The 24,007-nt window shown below is 27.6% G+C and overlaps 1 protein-coding gene across 3 annotated transcripts in view; it reads left to right on the forward strand.

The window, feature by feature from the left end:
* Positions 1–24,007, forward strand: part of LOC139093156 (furin-like protease 2) — a 76,439-nt gene that overhangs the window by 12,550 nt on the left and 39,882 nt on the right. For 2 of the 3 annotated variants that reach the window (XM_070643762.1, XM_070643760.1), the window contains 2 exons: positions 11,696–11,794; positions 22,251–23,330. In XM_070643762.1, the coding sequence (XP_070499863.1) occupies positions 22,734–23,330 (597 nt within the window). In that variant the 5' untranslated portion in view covers positions 11,696–11,794; positions 22,251–22,733. Of the gene's footprint in view, positions 1–11,695; positions 11,795–16,266; positions 16,405–22,250; positions 23,331–24,007 lie in introns of those variants that run through there. The other variant, XM_070643763.1, reaches the window with a different exon arrangement.

Consider the following 24,007-nt stretch of genomic DNA (forward strand, 5'->3'; position numbering starts at 1 on the left):
TATTAAGTAGATTTATTATAGAAAGACATCCTTCGAAGGCTTTGGTTCTTCATTTGTTACTCGCATCTTTAAAATTTTTTGATTTCAACAGAGATTTGATAAGATTGTCTTATTTATTAAAAAATTTATTTATTTTAAAATGGAAATAAAATTTAATTTTGTTAAAATATTTCAATGTTGATACGAAAAATTTGCAATTTATAATTTTTATTTCTCTTCCTTCTGTAATATACATTTTTAGTTTAAAAATTGAAATTTTTATCTTTTATTTCTGTTGCTTAATGTACTTTTTCTCTAACAAGAAAAAAGAAAAATCATGAATATGATTTAAATAGTGTTTTTGAACTTGAGTTCTCAAGCTTGTCATAATTAATTAAAAACCTTCAATTTAAAGAAGAAGAAAAAAGTTTAATCTTTAGAACTTTTTTCTGAAACAGAATGAATCCAATAGAGATGAATATTAAATGAAAAAACTTTCTTGTTAAAAATTTAATTGTTACCAGCAATCGATGAATATGAAACTGCATCTACATCTCCATAGCCAATTAAGAAGCCTCTCATATTCATACATATACAATGAATGAGGTTATACTATTCATACTTTTCAATTCAAGATATTTTCAATAAACGGTTAAGGATTATTAAGATATAAATTTAATTTTTCAATATTGAATAATCAATAGAATCTTGACTTTTAACTCAAAATTATATGTATATGATTTAAAATAAATAAATCGATTACTTAACAAGAGTGCTTAGAAACTTAAATATGAATATACATATTTTCTTGCTTATAAACCTTGAAGAGTTTGTTCCCAATATATTTGCAAGCAAAGAAATAGAAAATGAGTTTTTGGCTAAATTTTAATTGTTTTTTTCTTCTGTATTTGATTTCAATATCTACCGATTAAAACTATTCTACTATTAAAATCGTTTCCACTTTTGTCTGTGTCGCACGAATAATTTCATTTGACATGTCAGAACCACAAATATAAATAACAAAGTGTGTTTTTGTGTCAAGGGGTGAGAATTGAGAATAATTTTCACAAGTATTGAAATTCAATCTATTTAGTTCTTATTGTTTCAAAAAATCACAGAAAAAAATGTATTTCTAGTTAACAAAATAATCTAATGCTTTAATTAATAGTATTGATGGTTTTGAAATATCCCCTCGTGACTACATACCTATTTCGAAAACAATTAATTGCCACTTTATGGCACATAACATAATATTTGAAATAAATGAAAACAACGCTTCCTTGAATGAGAATCTTGGTTTTTACTTCCAATAGATGAACCGTGTAGCGGAAACAATAAAAGCCTTGTTCTACCAAATAACAACAAAAGCAACTTTATCTGTGCATACATTTGAATTTGATGATGTAGTTCGATGCATAAAATTTATTTTCACACAATACATTATAGATTTTTTGTTTCGCATTGTGTTACCACTACAGCTTGTGTATATGTGCGCATTTTGGGAAATGAAATTCATTTAAATAAAAAAATTCTAAAGCGACTAATTGCTAATTGATTATAATTTCATATACGTTGTCCAGTACAATAATTTTCACGAAAATTTATGGTAAAAAACCTTGGACATGAATATCTAAATTTGGTGTTATTCTATATTTGCGTTGCTGTGGCAAAAGCTCATTAGTTGCTATGAACACCGGAAATAAATAAATGTATATTTATTTTATCGAGACTCATATATTATAATATGAATGATAAAATATTCTATAGGTATATGTATGTACGAATGCTTTTAAGAATTGTCAATACGATATAAGAAAGCCATAAAATTGTTATAGTCGATATGATATCGTTGTTTGAATGAGTATGAGAGCATACGTTAGCAAAATATTGAATCCTTATACGAAGGGACTTAAATTTTCTCATTTAATAATTACATCAAAGCTTTCGAAATAGCATTAAAAATAATTACTTATATGAAATTCCTGATACAATTTATCTAAAGAAAAAAATATTATTAAATTGTAAAAAATAAACTTGAAATGAAACAATCAAATCGTGTATGTCATTGCACATCAACAAAAAATTTATTGACTTTCAATAATTCCAACGTAGCAGGTCACTTTAACATATACCATAAAACACTTACTCATTTATTCAATAAAAAATTTAGTAATTTATGAAAATTGACGCTTATAAATTATTTTGTTCCTTCAAATTTTTCTTTCTTCATTCCATCCGTCTCGTACTCTAATAATTTCACTCTCTTCTTCATTCCCTCATCAATCCGGAGCCACAAATGAGCTTTTATCGATTTCTGTCAAACATAAATAAACATAAATTTCTTACAAGATGATAGAGCGAAGGAAAGGGAACGAAGAAGAAATAATTTCTGTACATTGAAATGAATAAAAGCAAAAAGGCATAAAACCATCAACAGACATACAGTGTTGAATTAAAGAAGTAAAAGCATTAAGGCATCAATTTCAATTCCAAACAATAAATCAAACCGTAGAAGTAACAGGAATATTTTTTTGGCCTTTTTGATTTCATTTCGGATTCATTCTGATTCCAACATTTCAACGCAATTCACTCATGTTAAAGGTATAAAAGGAAGAAACGACAAAATTTGGATAAAAATATTATCAGATATTGGGAATATTGAAAAATATATAAAAGATAACGACAAAATGAAGGAAAAACCACATAAACCAATGCGCTTATTCACCATAGCAAAGCAAAAGTTCCATTGAACTAACTACAAATCAAGTTAAGTTATTTAGAAATTCTCCTAAAGCAATCATGAATAATATAAACACGAAAAGGAGAAATCAATCAAGAAAAGATTTGTGTATATTTCCTTCTGACTCATTGTTGTGTGATTTAATGAAATGTTTTAAGCCAACACAAAGAGCTTTCTTCAAACTGAAAAAAAGGCAACTGAATGAAGGAAAAAAGGAAATCAAATGAATTTGAAGTGGTTTCGTGAAGAATTTATTTTCATTCACTATATAATTTCAGCATGTTGAAAGTAGAACAGAGTGCTTATTTTTAAATTTTTTTTAACTATTTTCATCTTCTTTTAAATTAATAAATTGATATCAATGTAGCACTACATGCAGAAAAATTATTATCAAAGGAAATCTTAACATGAAAATTGCGTCCTAAATCAGTGTTAGGTAATCTGTATGCCGTGCCAAAGTTGTTTACGAAAAGTTCAAACCTATAGCTACTTTTTGTGTGCCGTGGCTAAATATTGGCCAAACCTGTGTGCCGTGGCTAAATGATTGATGACTCTTGGAATTACAATTAAAGTATTTTGCAAACTGAGTAACAAGATGGCTTTATTCTTCTTAATTTGTATAATATTATATTACAATTTATGTTCCAAAGCCTCTTTGCTCTTTCTTTCCTATTGTTCGCTTATGCATGTAGGATGGCAGAAAAAATGAAAGAAAATGAGCAAGAATATGAACATATTTCTTTCCTTTTTTAAAGAAATGTACTAGAAATGAAAAAATATAGAAACAGTTTTTTGAAGATACGCTTTTATTTTGGTGCAATGAAAAGGAGAAATAGTTTTTAGATTTTATCAGTTTTGAAAAAGACGAGTTTGGGAAAAATCGCGGTACACTTTTGTGGTAAGCCTCGACCGAAACCTCACACGGTATACGTATCATGGCATTTCCAAAAATTTATGGCGGTCCGTTTATGTTTAAGGCACCACTTATATATAAGAATATAGAATATTTAACTAAAATTTTCCTTATGTATTACATTAACGTACCTAAGGAATATCAATGTAATACACACGAAATAACTCGTAGAAAATTTGAAAGGCCTAAACGTAGGGTGACCTAAATAAAAGCGTATATTAAAAAATGCTTTTGTAGCAAATGTAATTCCTGTGGCTTAATACATTCGTTTTCATATCATGTTGAACGACGAAGGCAAGCCAAAAACATCAACAACAATTCTTGGGTCTGGAAGGAATTCATGATCAAGATGATGATACTATCATTTATATTGTAGTTATGAATGATGTAATCTAAGGATGGAAAACAAGAACATGGAAATTATGTAAATTTTTTCATTCCATCCTTTCTTTTTCATCTTGAAAATATCTTTCTTTCTGAATAAATCTTGAGAACAATTTTATGCAAGAAAATAGTTTATTCTTTAAACTTGTCCAACAAAATCTAAGAATGGTCATTAGAATAAATCCTTGTTTACAATGGGAAAAAAAAATGCGACGGCCAACTATATAAACTAAATACATAATATTTAGAAGTCGTAATCAAGGTCAATTACAAGATCAAGAAAATTCACACTTGACTTTCTGTTGCTTGTATTAATATCCTTGAAAGTATCGATTTTACGTCTACATTAAGAAAATAAAATAAAGAGATTGAAAAAATCTCATCTCAATCTTTCCATTTGGCTCTCTTTTTCTTTTTTATTGCTATTTTCAGTAATATAATATATATCATTGATCTTTTTGTTTGTATGTTTGTCTCTAATGCTGACCACATCACAAAACGTGTACAAATTCACTGTTTTCATATCTAGTTGATATTCTCGGATTACTGTTCTACACTATGTTGCATTTGGAAGACATATTTTGCCTTTTGGATTCCAACCAAGGGCGGTGAAACAGGTTTGTGTTTCCATCTCACTTACAACACTTACACTTTCTTTAGTGTTTCGTTTTCGATGTGTGTGACCTAGCTATTCATACTTTCGTTTGAGCGTCTGTCCGATTGCATAATACTTTCATATCAAGTCTGACTACTTTTTTCTCGGTATCTCGAAAGAAGTTCATTTTTTCCTATTATGCTTGACGAGAGACTGCAATAGTTTCATCGATATTTTTGTTTCCCCATGTCTTTCATGAAAATTTTCTTATCTCCATCCATATTGAACACATAGAAATGATGCTGTGATATTGATAATGGAATGTTAAAGACTTTATGGCAAATAATTAAATTAAAATGGAATGAAGAGAAGCAGACATTGGCTTTCAATTTTATCTCCATGATAAACATTCTGTCGTTATTAATTTTAAAGCTCATATCAAAATTGCTTTTTAATTTTCTTGAGTACGCATGAAGCAGAGAAAATACTTTATTGGAATATTCGATAATGAGATTTTTATGGAATTGAACTGTTTGTGATGTTTATGGATGAGGTTTGTGGTGTAGGTTTGATGAAAGAAGAAGGATAATTTAATTGTATGAAAGCATTAAAAGATATTTTCTCAGATAAGACTAATTGCTGATCATCATTTAGTAAATTAAGAAACTTATGTTTTCCTCTACAAACTTTAACTAATCCCTAATTTCACACATTTGCAATTGGTCTTTTAATTTCAATTTTGCAGTCACTTTGAACATAATCTCAAACTGTTTATAGAAGTAAACCACATTGGCTTACATTTTAATTTCTTCAAACTTGTCCTTTGTTCTTAAACTCGTCTTCGCATAAAGAAAGCATATATCTTCATGAGGAAGTTTATTAATTTTTGTATGTGGTAAAATTTTCTTCATTTTCTTCACTAGCTTTTCTCATTTCTTCTATTGCTAATCAATAGTTCTTATCTCATTTAAATATATATTTTTGCACATATACACACATGAAGAACTTTTCGTTCTTCTCGCAATTTCTAATATTAGGAGAAGCTTTTGAGGATTGAAGAAAAATATTATTGATGAAACTATAAAGCTTCAGGCATTGAGTGAAAAAGGAGGTCGTATGAAAGTCAGAATGTCATGAAGTCTTTCAATTTTTCTTCGATTATGCAGATTAAAATAGTATGAGAAGTGTGTAAATACAAAACTGTATGCAGAATTGAAATGAATTTGTGTTATGCATATAATTAGAAATATGCTAAATTCAGCATAGATTCATTAAGCAAAAAATCACTTCTGGCATAAACTTCAAGCCACAATTTGTTGTTTTAGCTTTTCTGTGGATTTTCATAGAACAAAACTGTTTAAACTCAATTGCAATCACGTTTTTATGTTCAAATTTTCATTTTCATTCCTCTTCTATGTTATTTTTGAGAAAAGAAGAGCAGTCAATTGCAGACGTTTAAGCTATTTTCTGTGTGACTCTATGTCCCGACATTGAACTACATTTTTGGCCTTAGTTTTGTTTCTGAATTAAATTCAATAATTTTGGTTGCATTAGTTTAAATTATGAATTAAATAAGTGATAAATTTTCATATATATAAACCTCTGTTTGTGCAGTCTCTTGTGAAATACGGAGGCGTCCAAAAAACTTTTAGTACAGAAAATTCATTCTCTTTTAATAATCACGAGCAAGGATACATTGAAAAGAAAAGATTGGAAGACGATAGAAAAAAGCAACAATTGACTTTCAATCATTTCTATCCTAATGTATAACAATAGTAAATAATGCTATAAGCACAACAATTTTTCTTCTGTGTCCTCCCCTTTTAACGATTCCTTTCAAACATGTCAATGTGTTTTCATTTATTCTGTTTCACATATTTCTATAAGAACTTTTGGTATTACAAGGTATTAAAACCATTCTCATGTCTCAAGGCTTTTCCTATCGATGAAAGGAGAAAAAGAGATGAAGGGGATGAATGTTAGTAAAAAGAAGAAAAATGACAAATAAAAGAACATAAGAAAGTATTTACATTATTAAGTTCAACGCATAATCGCGCATTTTTTTTCATTTTTTCAACCTTCATCATCAAAAAGAAGAATTTTAAAAATATAAAATTTCAGTTATTTAAGCCTAAGTCTTCCATAATAGCCAAATTTAGGACAAAATTCATTTAACTCAAATTGCGAAAATATACAAAAAAGAAAATTCATTCATTCTTTTGTGTGACTTGCTTGTGTTACCATAATAGCTTTTGGCTAGAAAATTTTCTATGACTGCTCGTCTCCAGCTAAGTACATAGTCATAGATGTATTGACATTGTAATGCTACAATATTTGTTGACTGATGTTTATCACTTACCAATACTTCGTCTCAAGTCTCTTTGTATCTTAACTCCCCCCTGAAATTTAATATATATAAGATTTGTCATCATTGTTTTGCTAGTTGTTGATATTGCTTGTTTACTAAAAGGTCAAAAGTTTATAGAGCTTGTGAGCTGGAGAAGTCAGAAAAAAAGTTTATAAAAAATTATTAATAATAAAAAACTTTCATCATTAAAAGTTTGTCAAAGTTCTAAATCTGCAAATGTTGGATTGTGATTATGACATGAAAATGTGTAAATGACATGATTTTGTAATGAACAAGAATTTTTTTAAAATAGAAAAATCTTGACTTGAAATCATCGACAGACATTTCATTGGATTTAATTTAAAGTTTAATAAATGAAAATAATTTAATTTTGTATTCAATACGCAGAATGATTTTTGTTGGTCAGAATTATATTTCTGTGTATTAGCTTTCGCTCGTAGTTTTGTCATTCTGAATATTGATGAATTTAATATTCATTCAAAAATTCGCTATAAATAAAATCATGATAAGCGTGTTAATTATTTACAATATTTAACTAATAATTGATCGAAAGACACGAAATTTGTTCGTTTCTACTCTTTTAAGCTACATCTTTTTAATATTCTATCTTAAAAAACGGAATGAAGAAAAAACTTCTATTTTGTACAAAAGTCACACAAAAACATAGCAATAACAAAAGCTTCATCGTCATCTGACATTTGACATCCAAACAGAAAGAAGATGGAAAGATAAACTGGAAACTTTGAAATGAATTGTTTAGCATTGACCTCAAAAATGGAAAGAGACAAAAATCGTCACCAAAGATGAAATGAATAGAAAAGGCAGAAAAAAAAAGTTTCATTGTTAAGAGTAAAGCTCTGTATGTTGAAAAAAGACCAAGTGACAATCAGAAAAAGAAACAAAAAATGACTTGTCGCACACTTTAAGTTGTGAGTCAATATTTAACGAATGTACAATAATGAATTTCATTGTCCTAAAATTCGCACATACAAGCGAACGTTTTCATACGCACGCTGTTCATGTCAACATTGGGAAAAAAAAAACTGCTGAACATAACAATGGCAAATAAATGGCACCATTTTTTCTCTCAATTCTGCAGTATTTTTTGGGTTTTCTAAACAATTCACAGGCTCACAGATAGCAATACTGAGATATTATTATGTCACCATGCACATCTAAATACAAACAAAGTTTGGCGAGCATATGGTGACTTTTTTTAATGAACAAATATTGCTGAATTTTAACAATTGGTCGATTTTTTGATGAAAACCTTCACTTGTGTATATTTATCACCATTCTAGATATATTTATAATTCTTCATTATTATGATAAAATTTCTTAATGAAAAAATACGATGCATAAAATTGAGTTTCTTCATCTCTTCATGCGCTGTTTACATTTTTATGATTAATGCTTCATTTCGTTGCTTTATATATCCACATATGTGTGTACTGTATAATAATAATGTCTGTAATATACAACGAGAAAAAATATTTCATAATTAACACATTTTAGCAATTGCAATGATGGAGTGATGTGGAAGCACACTAAGTACTAAGTTGCTATTACTGTTGGTTTTTGCTTTTTATCAACGGTGGTGAGTTATGGAATGAATTATGAAGATTTATTTTACATGCAATGTTTGTGTATGTCAGTCAATCTTACTAACATTATATATGAGTATATAAATGCAGAGTCTTGATTTTTCGTGAAACTATAAACATTAGTAGAAGCTAAGGGAAGAGAACAGTGATTAATATTAGACAAAGAATTAATTATGATGCTAGATAATTTTTGAGGGGAATTTGGAATCCTTTCTATGGATTGCAAAAATTTATGGAGAGAAAACCCTAGCGAATTGATGATTTTTTCAAAATTAAGGAAATGTTTTATTCCTAGAACTCACTCAAATATAAATTAGTCGTGTTCAGTATTTCAAATAAATCTTTCAAAACATTTGTTTGTTCTCCTAAAGCCACAGATGCACCTATAAATTTTAAATTCAAATGAAAATTTATTAGGGTATCAAAGATCTTAATTTTTCAGCACATTTTATCCTTTTATGCTTACATTTCCATGCGACAAAATGATTTTCTTTAAATCATCATCATCTTTCAGCTTTTTCTCACGTATAGATTTATATTCACCTCATCTACATAATATTTTTATATTCTTCATACATATGCACATATTCACATACATGCTTACACATATGTACTTCATTTCAATTCCATAAAAATAAGATGAGTAACATAAACATAAACGGAAGAATTATGAGCTTCATCACTTTTAAAAATGAAAATAAATTGCCATATGCGTGAATATATGTCGTCTGCACACGACTGACTGTGAATTCTTGATTTACAGCTAAATTCATAAACTAATAAGAGATAAGACAGGAAAAAGCGCAAAAAATCTTCTTAAAATTTAAATCTCTAAATCAAAATACAAAATGAAATTTACATTAAATTAGTATGAAGTAAGAAGAAACCTGTTGATAAGTTTGAGGGAGGAATTTAGATTCGAATTTCCAGAAATATATAAAAAAAAACCCATCATACCTTAGGAATATAGAATAACTACATGTACATATAAAAAGTGAAGAAAGAAAGTTTATCATTTCAAGCATCGTCTATGTTTGTTTTTCTTCCTTTAGAAAAATTTTCTTGTATCATCTGTCTTGAGTTGTCTCTTGTTTCTTACTTTTTAGTCTCCCTGACACACTGTAACTTTGAAAGAACAAACAAGAAAAGTTCATATTTTCCCTCATTAAATATTCATCCACCCCATCGTCATCATCATTTTCAAGGAGGCTCAGTTCATGGTTTTCTCTACATTTTCAGCAATTTTCTATTTTTACAATTCTTTGGTTCCTTTTCAAACTGTTTTATTTATAGTATGTAAAACTTTAAAACAAATCAAAATTGTTTTATCAGCCTTAGTGATTTAAGTTTTTAAAATTCCAAAGAAGAAGTTAAATCAAAATTAAATAAAGTTTGCCTTGAAGGATATTGATATTTATTCATCACAACTGACATTTTCTGTATGTCACTCAAACCACAAAGAGGCATTTACTGATCTTGAATTTTTATGTTTGTTGCTAGGTTTCCGAAGCCGTTTTATGATTCGCTTAATTGACTTGCTTCTGCGATTTTTCGTCTCATTTTATCTCTCTCATGCTGTCTCCCATAAAGTTTTTTATCTGTACAGTAAACATTTCAATTTAATTTCTTAGAGAATTTCGTCTTAAGACATTTACATAAATGTCCCATTAAAGTCTTTCTAAAGTACTAGAACCCTTAAAAATATCTCAAAACACCCATAAACTCATTGATTTTATTTTAAACTTCTTCTTTATTTCCATGTGGTATCTTTCGTTTAATTATTTTATCTTAAATAAAAGAAAATATTGTTCACTTAGAATTTCTTGTAATTCTATTAAAAGAGTACAGATAAACATGTAATCATTTCATAATTACATAACACGTGTAACTGTCATACATAGATGTGAAAAACACAACACTTAATAATGTAAGAAGTAAATTCTCGATGTGCGTAAAATAAGCCGCCAATAGCATTGATTGCCTTCTTTTCTTTATTGCCTTTCACATCACTTAATAAATTGAATTTATTGACAGCATTCACATAAACACAACACAAATCACATTAGCTTTGAGTGAGATGGAATTTTATCGCATTGACATAAATATTATGTAAGAGTTGAGTTAATTATGTGTCTAAAATTTGCTTCATAGATATTAGACGCTCTCATGAGTGCTTAAGAATGGGGTATTTGGTAGGAGATTCATGTCACATTAAAATAATTTTAATTGCCATTTTCAAATTTCCGTGTTGTCTCAGTGTCTATCTTGTTTGGTAGCATGTTGTAATAAAACTTTGCGGAAACTTAAGATGTATGGTTTTCATATAATTTACATTGACATATAACAACAAGCATTTTAGATTTTGCGGTTTCTCTATCCATATTATTTCTCGAATCTCAAGTCAATTCTCATAACCTAAATGGCAATATAAATGTCAATTCATCAACACATGTCTAATTTTAAATCATTTAGTCATGAAATGTGACTCAAATATTTTGAGGTTCCGTTAGTCATGAGAGAAACAATTTAAATTTTAGTCAAATCTGTGCAAGGATGTGAAATATATTGTAATTTAAGTCAAACATGTTGAAATGTAACTAAATTGCAATAATTGTGTTACTGAAGTATATATAATAGGAGAAATTAATGAGGAAAATGAAATGATTTAAATTAGATTTCAATTCTAATCGGTTAATAATTTAAAGTAAAATTTTTCCAAATTATATGATAAGACTATACAAATAAATAGGTCTACACACTCCGTCATGTTGATATGAGTAAGCAATAATGTATGTAAAGTGATACATAAATTACACCATATCACATTTGAATTAAATTTTAAATTGAAATTTTGTTATCACAACGTAATTAATTATGTTTTTGTTCGTTTGCTCAGCTAGAAACATGATATGTCTTTAACAAATATTTATTGCTTATTCAGTAAATTTAAAGTGTATACTAGAATACAAATTATAAATTACGTTTGAACATTAAATGATGGAAAGGTTAAAATTGTCTTAACGGATGGATGGATTTGTTTAGTTTTTTATTACAAACTTAGCTAATGATTCTAACATAACTAATAATTCCTTTTTACTTTTTTTCTTTACAGAAATAAATTTTATACAAGAAAGTTAAGTGATATCATTTGCAAAGCAAAATCGCATGAAAGAATTTCAAGGATTAAAATCTCCATGCTTTTATATTTAAGGTAAATATTAAAATATGACTTTAAAATTGTATATAAATTCTACACAATTACAATTTAAAATAATTGTATAATTTTAAAATTGAAAAATCTCTTTAATATGCAAGATGTAATTTTCGAATTTTCTGTCATCAGACAACACATGCAATTCGAATAATTAATGATTCAGTTCTTTCATATCAATGAACATGAGCCGCCTTCCATTTAGGTCGGTTTCCTATAATTTCCCTTTTACACGATATTCGATGTAATTTTTTTTGCAGTCTAGATATTGCTATCTCACTCATATATTATCATAATAACAGTATGTTATCTGAACAAGCATTTATCTGTCTCTATTTTACTTCCTCTCTATGCATGATCATGTCATTTTAAAGCTGATTAATTTTAAAATCTGATAATTATTGTTTGTACATGGCTTGTAACAAAAACAACAAAAATGATAGCTTCATGAGCACAATGCATGTCTATATTGATAACATGAACACACACATGTATGTGGGAAAATAACAATGAATGAAAATCAGTTGATTATGATATTAGGTGCTGTAATTTTGTTTCATTTATTCAGTTTTTTCTCTTTTTACGAGATTTCAGACAATGTCATGAACACTAAAAAATATGACTTTCAAATGCAATTAATATCATGATATATGTGTATTTTCATCTTAATTAATTTTTATGGGAAGCACATTGCATCGAAACATGAGATATTAATTAAAGATTGGAGATACGTAACTTTTGAAGGGTAAAATAATTAATGCTTTTTAAAATGAATAAGCGTCATTATATAATTGGGATTTCTTTAGATTCATAATTTTAATTGTAATGAATGCAATTCTATTTATTTTTTGTTAACTGGATTCTTGGAATAAATGACCTACTTTTTTTAACATATTAAATATTAGGTAAATTTTATAAAAAAAAATGAAAACAAAATTTTAATTAAAATAATTAAAACCTGATAAAAATTCTTACCTTTCAATTAAGAACATTTTGTGGAAACATTAAGGCAAAATTATTCAATTTTTAATGAAAATTATGTCATTTTACTGTTACATAATCTCATTACGGTGTGTTGATGATGAGAAAATTTAATGACTAAATCCCTCGTTTTTCATTGAAATTTTTCGCATTAAAAGGAATTTTTAATTTAATCTATGCTGTACATGTGGATGATAATAAAAACAACAAAAACATTAAGTATCAAGAATGCATATCAAAGCTTATGTGTCACATAATGAAAAGAGAACAACTTTCATAACAAACACAAAATTTTGATAAAGAGGAATTTGGGAGGAGGATAATAACAAGAAGAAGGGAAAAAATTTGACAACATAAAAGCCTTTTCATGCAGACTAGAATGAGTTCTTTAAAGCATAAATCAATTTTAACAGCAAACACGAAAGCCACAATACATCTTCATGACATAACACATCTGCAATTTACGTGTGTGTGCACTTAGTGGCATTTGTGCTACATGTACATAATAGCTATGCTGTGGAAAATCTTGTGGGTAGATAAGAGGAAATTTTGAATATTAATATCGTTCACATAACTGATGTGGATGAGTACTTATGTATGTCAAATATGGGAATAAAAAGGAAGAAGTTATGGAAATTAGATTCAACTTTTCCTTCAAAAAGTCTTAGCTGGCTTTTTATTCATACCATAACTAGTTAAATTTGGAAGTACTTCAATATAAAATGATTCTTTGTAAGTTCAAAAATTTGATGCTCTTGATATCCTTCGATAAATGCACATAAAATAAAGAAGTAGATAGAAATTCTGATTCACATTCTTTATGCTCATACTGGAAAATACCATAAATACTGTTCTTTGTTTATTTTTCCACTTTTATAAGATAAAGTACTTTGTTCTTGTTCACATTTCACTGGTTACCGCAAACTTCCTTAAATATTTGGCAATACGCGGTATGTGTGCTTTAATGTCTTTCTACATAAATTTTGTCATGCAACAATTAAAGAAATTACTGTTCTTAAATTATGCAATTTTCTTTAAACTGTTTTCTGTTGCTTCTTATAGAGAAATTTCTACCAATACAAAAACATTTACTGTTTTCTTTATTGTGATTTACTGATTTTTCTTACCTTCTATCTGATGCGCTTATCTCTCTAATGTTCTTAATTGCATCTCACTGCTTGCTTCTTCGACTCCATTTATATACATTATTTAATTACTTTGCATGCACTTGTTTTCATTGCAATTTTTCAGTGAAATGAAAATAATTTACACATTTTCTTGTTGCTCTATTTGCTTAATCATAAAAAAGTTTAGGTACTTATTCATAGTATTTAAAAGATGATTATCATTAGTCATCTAGGCGTATATCGTTTAGCATCTTTTAAGAACTTTAAATTCTTAAGAACAAGCAACAAACAGAAAACAATTTAATCAAAACACAAAAGTATTGCAGAATTTTTAACAAAAGTAGTACAACAAAATGATAAATAATTAAAAAGATATTAAAACACTATTCATGAATTAATTCATGCGAGAGTGTGAGAAGTCTGTGCAAAAAACGAATCTGATTAGTAAATTGAAAATGAAAATAAGAATCGGAAGTTGGGAGGGAAAGAACGAAAACAAGCTAATGAGATTGCATGATTAAAAAGTTGGAGCAACTTTTGAAAGACGTGAAAATTTGCCAAAAGAATTTCATAGATTTAAAGCGAGAATGAAAATTAAACTATGCAGAAGTAAAATGCCAGATTTAATTACCGTTGCGATGTTATTTGAAATATTTAAACTTTTTTGTTTATTCTTTGGATTTTAAAGTTTTTGTTATTCAGTAAACTTTACTCATAGGGAAGTACTATGCATAAGAATTGATGAACTTTACAAACATTTAACTAATTTTTTTTTTAGAAAATATTGGTTTATGTAGTTTGAAAACCTTAAATGTCATTCGTATTTATATTTATTTTTTGATTAATAACCTAATTTGTAAATAATACATATGTATTTAATTAGTAGGTTAATTGTAGCATTTCATGCACATATTTCCCATTTAATAAGAATGAATAAATATAAAAAGAACTCATTACTATTAAGTATTCAAAATCATGTAGAACCTTGACTAAAATCGTTTTACTGCATTGCTATGAAAGAGTATATGTACATTGACATTGTATACTGTTTAGTTAGGAAATATTGATTCGGAATAGTTTTATCGAACATGACTTGTTCAGCTAGCGTCATACAAAAACTAAATTTTAAATTAAGAAGTGAATTGCATTTTTTTCGTATAAACTCAATTCATGATTGTTGATGCAAGTTGAATTAATTTTAATTCATAGGATTGTAATCCAAAATCGAAAGCAGTTTAAGCAGTTTTGCTAAAATTTCTACTCCTTCTTTACATAAATCTGAGGAATCCAGTTTTACAGATTTTTTTATAGAAACAAATATAAATCAAGGTTGTTGAGTTTATTGAATGAAATTGTATACAAAAATGTTTTACAAGCAGAATCCTATACAACACGAGATGATAACATAAATAGGGAATTATTGAATATCAAATCAAATACAAATTTTTTTACGATTATAGGATCAAAGGTTAAATCTAAAAGAGACGATTTTATTTTAATTGCTCAAAAATAAAATCAGAAATGAATTGTTTACTACAAACATTATAATACTTTTTTGAGATGGTTTTCATGAAAATATATAATACATTTGCCAATAAAATTCAAATATCATTCAATAACTAAGACTACGATATAAAATTCAAAAAGCCAAGAAGATTCAAATTAATGATTACATAAAAATAGTAGCCACTAATAAATTAAAGGTTAATCGAAAAAAAATTAATAAAAATTTATTTCAATAGCTTAGTTGTTACCTCGTCTTAAAAAATCAATTGAGCATTAAGAGATGCAATTTGCCGCTTGAGCATTACCTTTGCCAATCTCAAATTACTTTTGACCATCTAAAAAATCTTCATATTTTCTCCTCTCTCAATACTCTTGCTGATCAACCGCACTAAATTGAACGTTGCGCATGGTAATAGTCAGTCAGTTAGTCATTGAGTTGGAAAAAGGCAACAGCGAGAAATTAAGCACAAAGTCGAGTTGTTCATTGTTGTTGTTATTGGTATTTTGTATATAAAACATGCAACAGTCGTCAATTAAAATAAAGCAATAGTAAAATAATGTCTGTGTGAAATCATTTTTGTGTCTCTTTGGTAACACTAAACTAGTTTTCTCATTTTTTATTTCTCGGATTTTATTTCACTTCACTTTTGCTTTCTTACGCGAAAAAAAAAATAAAAAACATAAAACTTGTTTGACTTGTGCCGACATACACCACAGAAATGTGTGATAATATCATTTTACTGTGTTATGAGTACGAACTTGCCTTCGTATGACGGCGGTTAGTTGGATAGTTGTATTTGGCGGATTTTATGTGTACTTTGGCTTTGTTCTTGTGGTGATTTGTTTAATTTTTGTTGATAAATTTTTCAAACTTTAGACCGTGAAATTTTGTGTGAACAATTTAATGTGAACAACTACCGAAGAAAATTTTAATTTCGTTGTTAAGTTTTACCGACCGTAAAGATTAACTTTTTTGCGGAAATAAATCATTAAAGGGTGAGCTTTTTTCAAGTTATGTGATCTTAGTTTATTTGATTCACTTAAAAAAATTTCAATCGAAAAAAATTAAAGAAATTTGCGTAATAGCTGCAACATACGGAAGCAGAAAAATTGAAATTCGACTTCAATAAATTTATAAAGGAAGTAATTTTATAATTATAGGTCTGTTTTGTGTCGCAATAAGTCATATGCTGAGCTAAAAGTTGATGGTCTAGATAAATATAAAATAGTCAGCTGATTTCATAAGGCATCATCCATTAACATTTCAATGCCAAACAGAAATTCCCATATCTGTAGATTGTGTCATTACATGTTAATTGAAGCATTTTATTTATATTTCGAGGAAATATTCAGAAGTAATATTTCAGAATAAAATGCTTCACTTAGATGTAAAAAAAGTTTTCCCTCCATCTTTCTTGTTTGTATTAATTCCTTGCAAACAATTTTTAACAAAAATAGCAACAAGAAACAACAATATAAATAAAAATAATCATACTTAGTATCAAATTGTTGTAATGAAAATGTCTGAACTGAATGGTGGTGGTTGAATGGTGTTGAAAAATATTTTTGTTCTTTTTCCAAGTTAATTTTTTGTTAGCATGTAAAAAAGTTTTCTTCTTTACTCTCTTTTTATTTGGTTGTCAGCTGTGGCGTGAGTAAAAAACAATAATAACAGTAACAATCATAATAATAATACAGTAGAATCCAACAAGAAACAAAAAAGTTTCATTTCCATTTCAAGTTTTTTATTAATTGAAAGTCAATTAAATGTTTCAATTGAGCGAAAAATTCATTGTTATTTCACTAATGTGTTAACACATTTTGTAAGTGTTGATAAAAAAAAATAGACGAAAAATCAAACACATAATTTTTATATACACCATAAATTGCGGAAGTTGAGCTCCAATAAAATCAATCTTGAATTGCAAATATCTTATTACGCAAGCGGAAAAAGAGCATTAAAATCCATATAACATGCATGACTCGACTATTAATAGTCTTCAACTGTTAGATATAAAGTTTTTAAGTAAGTACTAGACAGCTTGATTCGTTAGATTTGATAAAGAAACGCTAGATTTTTAAAAATTAGGTTGAACACAACATTTTAAAAACAAACTGGAACACAATTTTGTCAAAATCGCAACAGATATTTAAAATTATAGCTTAATTATTCGTAAACATGATGTTACACAGTCTATGGTTTGTGGAAATACCAACCATCACGTTTTTACTTTATTATTATTTGAAACCCATAAACACATATAAAGAAATCGTTATGTGAAACTGATCGCAAGATCAAGTTCGGATGATATTCGATTGCATAATAAAATTAATTTTACCATACATATATGTTAATGTGTGTTCATCGACTTACAGTAACTAGTAACAACGATACTCACACTTAACTCCCGATTCTTCGAATGAATATTTTGAAAAATTTCATAAAAAAGTTTTGAGTGTTCTGTTTATGAATTTCAGTTTTATTTTGTTTCAAAAGTAAACATCAAAAGAAGAAGTTGATCTAAGCTAACCACAGAACACTATATAAAGTACTAAAACACAACATCTTAGGAAAACATGAAAAGAAAATTTTCGCAATAACTGAACTAAAAAATATGATGAGAGTGAGAAACTATAAAACTCAATAAAATTATCTTTTTCTTTTCCTTTAGAAGTAAGAAAAAAAGGAAAAAGTTTTCCTCTTTTATTTTATGAGCTTGAAACAGTTTAGTGCTTTAATATTCTTCCTTTATGGCTCAAATTTTTTTAAAATTATGGTCTGTAGGAAATAAAAGTTTAACCTTTTAAGGAGTTTGTCAATATTTGAATATTTATCTCAGTTTCTTAAATATTCATTTCATTTGCCTAAACTAAATATTAAAAATCTCAATAAAATCAAAGACATTAGTCTCAATGGAAGATCCATTTATTTGAAAATCGATTTAAAAACTCTCACAATATTCTTAACTTTAAGAACAGAGATATAATCTTTATATGAGTGTATAAAAGTAAGAAGAACTCGTTTCACTTCATTGAATATCAATTATAGACGCAATTTTTTCAGAGTCATTTAAAGAGTAAAGAACCTTTAAAAACACACACAGCAAGAGCTCCATTGAACCCTCTCACACCATTGAACTTTCAACTTTTTTTTCTCTGTGTATTTCATGACTTTATATAAAATGGAAAAACTTTTTCTTCCTTTTCTTCTTTATTCAATGCTTTTTGTTTTTATTCTGTTCTGTTCTGATCTTTAAGTAAAGCTATAAATATTCATTCGATAATAATGCTTCAGGCAAAACGTATTTGTATAAAATAATTTTTTAAGAGTTGTGCAACAGTTGTAATGCTGGCTTCTAAGGCGCATTCTCAAATTTAGATGTTTAACGATATGAATGTTAAATATAATTCTCTAATAACCTGTCGTTATATTCTAGCAGTCAGTAATGTAAATTATTAATTCCAGTTCAAGCATATCCTTGTAGAATAAGAAAACACAGATCAACATATCCACAATTTCCAAACTGCTTTGTCATGTTCCTTAAATTTAGTAATTTAAAAATAAAGACATACACGAAGCTTTTTCACTCGATAAAACAACAGCAAACAAAAACGAGCAATAAAATAATTGAAAAATCAGAAAAGAGAGAGAAAGTTAAGTGATTGAAATTGACTGACTGGATGGGTAATTTAATCGTCTGCTTGATAAAAAAGCATGAAAAAATCATCTTCGATTTAAGCACAAAAACAAACAATTTTCTCAAAATCATGATCACGAAGATGATGATGATGTGAAATATAATAAACTTCGAACGAATCTTAAATTAATTGACTTCAGTATGTCAGAAACTAGCGATGTGTATCATTCAAGTGATGATGTTGATTACAAAAAATAAACTTAAAAGAAGAAATCTTAATGATTGTTTATAAAAATTCTTGAATGTTTTGTGCACAACTTAAGTCACGTTTTTGATTGAATGCATTGTTTTATGGCGAAATAATTTTTGTAATGTTTCTCTATACAGCAACGAAGTTTTAAATGATTTATAACGCTTATGAAGTTTTTCAATGTTTTCAAGCTTATTAAAACACTGAAAAAATATTTATACAAAGGCAGATAAAAGTCACCCTCTCAAAACATTTTCATTAACAAATTATTCAACAGATAATATTCCAAAAATAAACTTGATTCTCATTTAAAATGCCTCTTCATTCGGTCACACAATCGTCAAGTACAACAATCAATGTCATTTTTTGCCATTCATTTATGTGTTATATCACGAATATATAAGAAAATATTTTCGATTGTATGGGTGATGACCATTACATGATTGTCATTATTATCGTTTCTGTTTGTATGCATGACGACAATAAAATTGAAGCGGCAATTTAATTTTTGCTCATTTTATTATGTCTGGTGTTCTTTGATTATCAACTTTTAATTTTCATATGTACGTACATACGAGAAATATTCGAGGTCAGGTTAATTAAGTTTTAGTTTCTTTAAGTTTTTTGTTGAAAAGGACAGGATAGCATTGAATTATTTTGTCACGCAATTTAGTTCTTAAACAGGTAATAATTCATTTTGGATTTTAAATTCATTATTCAATAGAGAACAATTCTTCAGAATATGTGTAACGATCTGAATATTTGTATTATAAATCATACATTGTAACTGCTGAGATTTTAATTGCTCGTAAAATTTAAAACTATTGTAAGTCCGATCAAAAGAATTTCAATGACCTTAAACTTTTTGCTCGTGCAAATTTACATGCCAAGCAAGTTTTCTTTCCATTGAACTACTTTGCTTTATTTAACTATACATAATCAGTAATTTACTGATCCGACCTCACGTCTTGTTATCATTTCACTCGTTTTAATATTTTTATTTCCTTAGAATATTCTATCGCAAATAATTGAATGATAAATGAATTTATTTTTAAAAAAATCAAATTTGCTCACAAAAGTGATTGAATGCATGCAATAAACTCATTCGTAATGCAATACATTGATTGATATAAATTTGATATATTCATTTTTGATGTCACAATTCAAACTACTGATATAATAATAAGAGTTATTTATGTGAAGTTAGTCAGGTTTTTTAGATAGTTTTATAGTGTCTGTCAGGCTTATAATTGACAAATGCGAAAGGGGTTGACTTCGATAAAATATTTAAATACTGACAACAAAGTGATAAATAAATTATTATTTGAAATGATTGACAACCCTAAAATAAACTAAATGAAATCAACAAAATTTCTAGCAAACTTTAAACGAAAATATAATTTTATTGCCAACTTATGAGTGCATTTGAATGATCATGTCCGCAATATTTCCAATTTGAATATTTAATATGGCAATGTGCATCAATAAAGAACAGAACAAAAATAATTTTAATTGAATTGATTAAAAAATTTCATCATTTTGATGTGTTCATCATAAATTTATATGTGCAAATAAAATACGTATGTGTGTATGTGAGAAAGAGAATAGTGATGTGTAATGAAATGATAGGAGCATAAGTATGTAGATAAAACCAAATTGAAAATTGAGATACAATAGATAAAAACTGAAAATTGAAAAATCAAATTTCAAGTTGAGTTGATAAAAATTGATTTTCATTCATGCACGATATTTGAAACTATATTCATGTGTCATGATTTGAATGATTGAATAGTGCACACACTCAAATAAATTTCATTATTGAATGTCAAAAATCTTTTTATTTTGTTTTATTTCATTTTTTATTGCCATTTATTTTCCGCATTTCTATCTAAATTCATTGAAATGGAAGTAGAAATACTCAACTGACATTTAATGCAAATTTTATAAATCAAAATGTAAATAGGAAAATAGCATAAATATGCTATGCAATCAATTTAAATGTACAGCATTCTCATCAAAATTTATTCATCATCAAAAATTGTTTTTCCCATAAGGGAAATGATGTGTATGGGTAGGGAAATGGAAATAGGGAATGAGTGAGATAAAGAAGGAGTTGATGGATAAATAGGTACAGCAAATATTGCTTGTGTGTCGATAAATTCACATAATATTATTTTCATATGTAAATATTTGTTTATAAATGAAGAGGATGCAGATAATATTTGAAGGAAAGGAAATTGAAAGAGTTGGGGAACACATCCCATCATTTTCCTTCTACTAATGGTTGCATTAGATGATTATTGATTTAATTATATTTTTTTAATAGTTGTTAGAAATCATAACCTAAAGCATTTATTTAGATATTGGTTGATAAAATGTAAATGTATGTCCAATATAAACAAAATTTCTAATTCGTTTCGAAAATTCGATGCAATTAAATTGCAAATTTAATTAAGGCTTGATGTGCATTTAATTTGTAATTCAGCATGCTCAATCAATAAGTCAATAATTTATTAAAAATTCAACAGTCAATGCTGGTTCCAGTATACAAATTTATAAGCTGTGAATGTAGGCAAAATTAATGAAATTGAATGGAAATGTTTTGCGCGCAAATTTACAAAATCATTAAGCTCAATTTGATGAAAAATTATTCAAATAGGCAAATTTAATGTTTTAATCATGTTTTAATGCATTAAAAATGGGTCACACTATATTAAACGAGACAAATAAGGCAAATCAAATAAAAGTGAATATGCAATTTGTCACTAAACTTCTTTATTTTCTTTAACTCTATTCGTCCTTGCTTATGTTCATTGAAAAATGCTAAAGTTTTATAAGGTTGCAAACCTTAATAAAATTGAAAGTATGAAATTAATCTCTATATCTGCAATTGATTGGATCTTTCAACACTTAATTGATATTTAATTGGTTTTTATTTCTTTCTCTATTTTCAGTCGCTCTTCTACACCATCGTCATCACCATCATCATTATCTGTTATTGTTGTTGATTCCTGCATATTCTCTTGACTGTTTTTCCTTTTTCCTTTAAAGAAATTCATCGATGTTTTAGCAAGAATTTGAAGACATAAAAGATTTAATTAAATTTTCAAAACAAATAGAAATGACTGAAATTTGAATATATAAGTATACACGAAAACACACTCAAACATACAAATATACACATATGTAGCCCAATCTGTGAATAATATAAAATAATAAAAAAAATTAACAAAGTAAACAACAAAAAAATCATCAATAAAAAAAAATCACATGAAATTCAATCGTCAAAGCAATTTGAGAACAAAAACATAATCATAACATAAGCAGCAGTGCCTCTGTGTCGAGCTGCTTGTGTGAATATCGACAAGACAAGCAGAAAAAATTAAAGCAAAAGAAGCACAGAAAATAATAAAAAAGTGCGGAAGAGCAGACATAAAATGCAAAATACGGGCACATTGTCAGCACATCATAAAAATGTGACGCGAGGCTGTAAAATTTATGCAAAAAATCGACCATCTAACATCAACTTTCAAGATATTCAACATCGGAAATCGCCAATCGTAGATGAAAGTAATGCAAGCACCAATAAGCATAAGCAGCCACAACTACAATTATCATCATTAGGTCATAACAAGTTTATTAAGTATCGAAGAAAGACAAGTGCGAGTTCGTGGTTATTTCTGGTGCTAATTTGTGTAATTGTTAATTCGGAATTTGTGATTGGTGCTGTAAATTCTAATTCAATTTTAAACTCATCACCTAATGTAAATAGTAATAGTAATAATAAGGATAATAATAATTATTATTATATTAACAAACCAACAAATTATACGAGAACTCTACTTGGTGAAATCGATGATGATATCGCGTTATTTGTGGATAATGGAATCGAGGATTTTATAAATTTAACTTCATCATCATATTCAACACGGCCGCGTGTTATTTATCAGAATGAATTTGCTGTTCACATTCTCGGCGGAATTGAAGTGGCGAATGAGATTGCTAGAAAATATGGATTCACAAATATGGGACAGGTGAGTTTATCTTTTATTGCTTTTTATACATTTTTATTGTTTTATCCTTGATATTTCACTGATTATGATTTATATTTTGGACAGCTCATCTGTTGTTCCAACTACTTTTCTCTCTCGCAATATCATGAAATACATTTGGATGAATTTTTTAGAATCAGAATTAAATAAATTTATAAGTTAAGACCCCTACCAATACTGTTTTATGACCGTCAACAAAAAGGTTTAAACTTTTTCTTCAATATTCCACGCACGTCGTCATGGTGCTTCATGTGTATCGTAAAAGAAGGAAAAACATTTATTGGCAAAGAGAAAGAAAGGAAAAATTTAAGAAACATAAATTTTGTACCATTTTTACGATTATTGTAAAATCGATGGCGATGAAAATTGATAACGATGCTAAGGATACTTGTATGCATGCATTCATTTAATATGACTTTTATAAGTTTCATTTACCTGAGATGAAAAGAGATGTTTACTTTTATATCTCAAAAATATGTAGTAAAAGGGATGTCACAATATTTTAAAAAATAGTTTATAGCTACTGAATAGAACCAAAACCTCATTTAAGTCAATTTGACTTATAAACTTTAAGTAAATGATAATAGGATTCTATCAAAAAATAAATTATATCCTGCATCATTTTGATACAGAATATCGTTTAAATTCTCATCAAAAAT

This window comes from Chironomus tepperi, unplaced genomic scaffold (assembly GCF_022539635.2).
Source record: "Chironomus tepperi strain 1889 unplaced genomic scaffold, CSIRO-AGI_Ctep_v1 contig_335, whole genome shotgun sequence".
NCBI classification, from domain to species: domain Eukaryota; kingdom Metazoa; phylum Arthropoda; class Insecta; order Diptera; family Chironomidae; genus Chironomus; species Chironomus tepperi.